Below are 6223 nucleotides of genomic sequence, written 5' to 3'. Positions count from 1 at the left end.
TCGTCTGCCGCGACTCCCGAGTCTTTGTTTCAGAACAACAAAACATAAACCTTGCTTGGAGGAAGAGAGAGTGGACGGCACGAAAACGCGCGCGCGTAGCGGCGCTTTCTCTCGCACGCGCCAGCCAGAATAAAAATGACAAGGAAACCGTTATCTCTGAGCCGCTGTGCGCGGCGATACGTTTCGCGGGCACAAGCGCAAGCAGCGCGCGCGCGCGTTTCTGAGGTTTTCCTCACTGTGCTGCGCTTCGCTGCCTAAACTTCTCTGATCACACGCAATTTGTGGGAGCCAGCGGCTGTCATGCGACCAGTCAACATTTCTTGTTGCTATGACAACAGAGAAAGGACTCCAGTCCGGCGGTGGTGCCCTCTGGCGGCACGCAGGAACAGACTTGACGCGGAAATGACGTCACCTCGTCACGACGACGACGGGAGCCGAGCGCTGGCCGAGCATTGCCCGAGCAGGTTTCTTCTGCTACTGCCGCGGCGGCTGCGCCTACGACGAAGCGATTAGAGGAACTCCCCGCGGGCAGCCTTGGTGATTATGAGTCAGCGTGCCGCCCGGCCAGCGCATCCGTGCGTCTTGTCAACGTGCAGGTGACACGGGCCGCGCTGCTATCCGCAGGCATGCCGAGCGGCAGGCGGTAAAGGGCCGTCGTCGTCGTCCGAGCAGCGGGGAAAGTAGGCCTAGCGCCCTCCTCGTCCCTCCCGAGGCAGCAGCCGCTGCTGCTGCTGCCGCCGGTGATGCGTGATGCGTGAGTTCAAAGTCGTGGTGCTGGGCAGCGGCGGCGTGGGCAAGAGCGCCCTGACGGTGCAGTTCGTGCAGGGCGTGTTCACCGAGAAGTATGATCCGACCATCGAGGACTTCTACCGCAAGGAGATCGAAGTCGACCAGGCGCCGTGCGTGCTCGAGATCCTCGACACGGCGGGCACCGAGCAGTTCGCCTCCATGCGCGACCTGTACATCAAGAACGGCCAGGGGTTCGTGGTTGTCTACTCCATCACGAGCCACCACACGTTCCAGGACATTAAGAACATGAAGGAGCAGATCCTGCGCGTCAAGAACGCCGAGCGCGTGCCCGTGCTGCTGGTGGGCAACAAGTGCGACCTCGAGCACCAGCGCGAGGTGACGCGCGCCGAGATGGAGGCGCTCGCGCAGCTCTGGGGCTGCCCCTGCATGGAGGCCTCGGCCAAGAGCCGATGCAACGTCAACGAGATGTTTGCTGAGATCGTGCGCGAGATGAACGTGCTGCCGCCCAAGGAAAAGTACAGCTACCGCTGCTGCGCCTTGCTCTAGCAGGTGAGGAGAGCCGCTTAGGCCTGCCGTAGCACAAACGCCGGAAGTGGGAATCTCCACCCCACCCCCTCCTCGGGGTGTGTGTGCCATCGCGAGGGTCGCTCTGCAGCCACGGTTTGACAAATGCCGATTGTGACAGCGGGGCATGCAACCACCCTTTCATGAGTCTCGTCGAGTCGGCCCTTCTGTCCACAAGGCTTGGCCGCATCGCTGTCGAGGTTTTTCAAGTTGTTTTTTGGGCCACTTGGAACGTCTGGGTGCTTTGCCACATGTGCGAATTGGCAGTTTTACTGCATGTCGGGCCTTTTGTGCGGCACAAAATGTACGGCCGCTATGGGAAACCTTCAGAGGGGGGGCGGTTTTAGTTGCACAACGCGCATCATGAACTTTCGGCGTCGGAAAAATGAATTTTTCCATGGTTTTCTCACTGAAGTGGGACATTGCTCTCCGCGTTCCCTTTAAGACCGCTCCCTACAAAACATGGAGCAAAATAAATCGAGCAGGGCATTTGTTTTTGTCTCGCGTGCTTTTAGAAAGCTTTAGTGGTGTGCTATTCAGAGCTTGACAGCTGGTTCTCCACCCGTTTTCTTGGCATGGCGCACGATCCAAGCTGGTATACTTTGTCGCATCCTTTGACTTGTGCTGCTGTACATCCAGTGGGCAAAAGTGAGGCTTTAGCTGGCTCCTTCTTCCCTTGTGGAATGTAGGGCTCCGTCGTGGATAGTTTGCAGGCCCATGGGGCATGGACAGAGGCCGTGTGCAGCGTCTCACTGTTGCTCCCTTTGCTTGCAGATCAGCCCTTGGACCTTTGGAGGCAGCGAACATTGTTTTCTTTCTAATCGGAAGGAGGAGAGCCACCACTGAACTGCTATGGGACAGTCAGTGCCCACGGAGGCAGCACAAGAGAGCACTGTGTATGTGTGCGTGGTTTTAGGTGTCGTTACATTGAATGTTTTTTTCTATGGGACTCAAAAGAAGGAACAAAGATTGCCAAACAGAACAGTAGGTGCCTTCCACATTCTTAGTCCCTCTTACCTGGCCAGTTCCTCTGCCTGCTTACCACCGCCCCAACAGACATGACTTAGCAGCAAGTGCAATAAACAGAATGTTGCCCACACATGTTGGTGTACTTCTTATTGCCATGTTGGTAAGGGGCTTCAGTTAGTGGGGCAGTTGACTTGTTCAAATTGAGTGGGTGCAACAAGTTTAGCCATCAATAATCACGAAAGGTGCAGGTGTGTTTGAATCATGCACAGGTGCACAAAAATTAAACGTGCTAATTGTGTCACTCTAGCAGTGTTGTTTTTGAGGGGCTAAGAAAAGTCTTCGTTGTGTACAGTTGTAAGCAGCTGATTAGTGAAGAGGCAATGAATGGACTGTTGTGACCTTTTGCTATCGATGCCCGGAGGGCAACAAGGCTGCCTGGCTGGTAACTGCCCTCTGTGTTGCGTCGCTCATCAAAGCATTGTGTCTATTTGAAGCAGCAGTCTTGATTGGTCCAAGTTGAATGCTGTGTCATACCTTATGGTTGTGCTTGGCATGAACACACTGTCATAAAACTATTCTTAGCTCGTCCAGAGCGATATCTGGCACTGTGGTGGAGTATCATGGTAGCGTGCTAGGATTTTTTGTGGCATCTGTCAGCAATACGAGATATGGCTGCATGGATAATGTCATGGCTGCCACTTGAGGTTGCTGTGGCGGTTGGGGCATACCAAAAGTTTTTCAGCAACGCCATTGGCTAGCCTTATTGAGCGAAAATTCTCTTACCATTGGGTAGTTAGAATGGCGAATACATTATTATTATGAGCCGTGACCGCAGCGGTGGCCTAGTGGTCTGAGCATCCACCTTGTGTGCGGAAGGTGCGGGGTTCGATCCCTTTCAAAGCTTCAAAGGCCGTTGGGTACCCACCAGTGACACAATTGATACAAGCTTTCACCTGGTCTGGTGCTCAGCTCATTTGGGGTGAAATGCTCGGAAATTGGGTCTTTGACCCCACCTTGAGTAGAAAAAAAATACCTTGTGCCATGGCGATCTTTGGCCACAGATGCCCTTGCGCCATAAAAATCCATGATCGTCATCACATTATGAGCCGTGGCTAGTTGTAGTGGACAAAATGAAATTGTTCACCATGGCCAGTAGCGTTCAATCATGAACTGATCTGTGCACAGGTACCGAGTTTTATCTTTTCCACATACCTTTAGCACTATGTGTATGGTGTAATTGCACTTGCTACATAACAGATGAAATGGCAGTATCTTGTGTCTACTTCCAAAGCTAAGATATGCTGAACTGTCTTTTGCCTATGTCCAATGCCTCTGTAGAAGCAGTCTGTACAGTTTACTTTTGGTTCATGCTACATACCAGAGCAGCATCATAGCCAATTGTCTTTTCATCGGTATCTCGTGAGGTACATATTCTGAAATAACATTCCTATTACGTGCTGCAAGGAGAGCATTGTGTGGAATTTTCTTGTGCAGGCAGCTTACGTGATAGCATTAACATATTTCATATGTAAACATGCTAACACCGGTTCTGCCCAACTTTCATCTAAGAAAAAGGTGGTTTCAACGGCCTGTCACATTTCCAAGCAGCGTAGGTTGGAAACTTCATAAAAGCACCTCGTAACCCCCGAGTAGCAACATTCAGCATGTCTTTCTGTTGCAGTGCAAGTGTCAGAAGCTATTGGGACTGCTTGTAATGTTCACCAAGGTCCATGTTAGAAAATCACCCGGGCTACTACTGTGTCGTGCCTCCTTTAAACGCAAACAAATGGACCTGGTATTTTGTAGTCGCTTGGCTGCCATTTGCCTCGTCAACAGGTGCCACATGCCAATCGCTGGCTGTTGACTAAAAGGGAAAAAATTATTGGAAAGCAGGTGCTGTAGTCATTAGACTCATTACAGTGGCCATGTATGCACTACAACTGCAGGGAGATTTTTTAACCTTTATAGATTTTTATTTAAAAAACTGCGAGATATGTGCATGTGCACTGTTGAGCTGGATTGTACGGCAAGGCGGACAATATATACTTCATATGGATTATTACATCATTACCTTAAATTAACTAGGAACTTTTTATCTGATCTTAGGAGGCAAGATTATACGCAGGATTGATGGCCGTCAACATCGAAGGTGAGCCAGTTTTTAAATTTTCTTAATCTGCAATGTGGTTCGAAATATCAAAGGCCAAAAATACACATTTGAAAGCTTGTCGAGTTGGTTTTCCCACATTGGCTAAGTATAAAACTGCGTTGCTGTGCATGGTATCATCGCTGAAATCAATTTAACTTCTATGTTAAATACACCTGCGCCTCTATTTGATGCATAAGAGGTGCAAGAGACGTTTTATGTATGTGCAATGTGGAAACTCTCGTGAGGTTTCAAATGCATATTTTTGATACGATATTTTGAACCACACTGCCGATTAAGAGTAAGAAAATTTAAAAACACAGCTCACTTTTGATGTTGACTGACATCAGTTTTGTATTATAACCGTGCCTCATAAAATAAACTTTATTCTTTTTAGTTCATTAATCATTTAATTATTGATCCATATGAAGTACATAACGTCCGCCTTGTACAATCCTGCTCAACTGACCGCATCAACTTATCTCTGTCTTCAAAATAAAAGTTTGCAACCTCTGTATATGACAAATCTTGTATGACAAATCTTGCAAATGAAGTAAATACTGCCAGGTGTAAAGCTAAGTGTAACCAACTTTCCAAAGGAAGTGAAACCAATTTCGTCCCGTTTAAACCCATGTGGTCTAGTCTGCAGCTTTATCATCGTTCTGCAAAGTTAATTCAGATGAACTAGCTAACTTTTTAAATATTTGCTTCAGGAAAAGACTGCCAATCTGAAAATTGTAGAACACCTTGAAAACGTTTGCAAGAAGGTACAGTTAATTTTTTTTTTTTTACTAGTCCTAAATGGAAGTGCACAAATTTAAAAACCTACCAGCATTTCAAACTTTGCTAGTTGGTCAGTGCCATGGCCTCGCATTGCTTGTGTTTTTGGAAACTTCGACATTGGTGCTACTTCAGTGCGTCAAGAGGTTTGCTAGATTTTTAAAAATCTTATTTCCGGAATGCCGTGTCCGATAGGGCTTTGTATTGTACTGGACTTGTGATACGAGATCAGATTTTCTTCTCTTGTAGCGTGTCTCCAGCTGCTCAAATAGCACAACTCTTAAAGTGGTGGATTTTGAAATTGTGTGCTTTGTTTTAGGGCCAGCAAAAAAAAAAAAATGTTAAGTAAACAGTACCTTGTTGCAAACAAATCAGCTGGCTGTTTTTCAAGGTGGTTTACAACCTTTGAACCAACACTCTTTTTCCCATAGCCAGTGTTTAAAAAGTTAGCTAAATAAGTCTTCGCTAATTAACTTTGCCAAACAAAAAATTCTGCAGACAAGGCCACACGGCACTGAACAGTGCAGAGTTTGTCTCACTCGCATGGGGCACCTGGTATACTCAATTATTTTCTTCGAAGCACTGCTGGCAAGAGTACAAGGTCTCCAGTGCCAAGTGCCCAATGGCGTAGCTTACTGCTCTCTCTGTCCATTCCAAGAAGAGCACAGCAATCTTGCAGGCTGTGCAGATGCAAAAGGATGAATGCTGCGCGAGTGCAGTTGGATGAAAACTGTGCAACCAGCCCTGCTGTGATGCCCTATCCTGACCATTGCGAAAGGACTGTATCGCACTGGGCTGTGACATTCCATTTGACAGTAGAGTGCAGAACAAAGAGCTGTTGTCATCTGCCTCCATGGGATGTTGTGTGGCTGGAGACAACTTTGAATTCCCATAACCTTCCCATTCCTTATTCCTGGCAGTCCAGCTGTGCATGACGCAACGCTCACCCTTGCTCCATCGGGTTGTGGAAGCTACGTAGCTGGCCTGGCACAGGACAAAGCAAGATTAATGTTA

General features: G+C 48.2%; 1 protein-coding gene across 1 annotated transcript; it reads left to right on the top strand.

Moving 5' to 3' along the window:
* Window positions 1-451: 451 nt before the first annotated feature.
* On the top strand, window positions 452-2413 carry Rap2l (Ras-associated protein 2-like). Its single transcript, XM_077660179.1, has 2 exons — window positions 452-1299; window positions 2089-2413. The coding sequence occupies exon 1, from the start codon at window positions 751-753 to the stop codon at window positions 1294-1296; it is 546 nt and encodes a 181-aa protein (XP_077516305.1). The 5' UTR covers window positions 452-750; the 3' UTR covers window positions 1297-1299; window positions 2089-2413.
* The last annotated feature ends 3810 nt before the right edge of the window (window positions 2414-6223 follow it).

This window comes from Amblyomma americanum, chromosome 3 (genome assembly GCF_052857255.1).
Source record: "Amblyomma americanum isolate KBUSLIRL-KWMA chromosome 3, ASM5285725v1, whole genome shotgun sequence".
In the NCBI taxonomy this organism is placed as follows: domain Eukaryota; kingdom Metazoa; phylum Arthropoda; class Arachnida; order Ixodida; family Ixodidae; genus Amblyomma; species Amblyomma americanum.
Note: the sequence above shows the minus strand (reverse complement) of the source record. Positions and strands in the feature narration are given on the sequence as shown.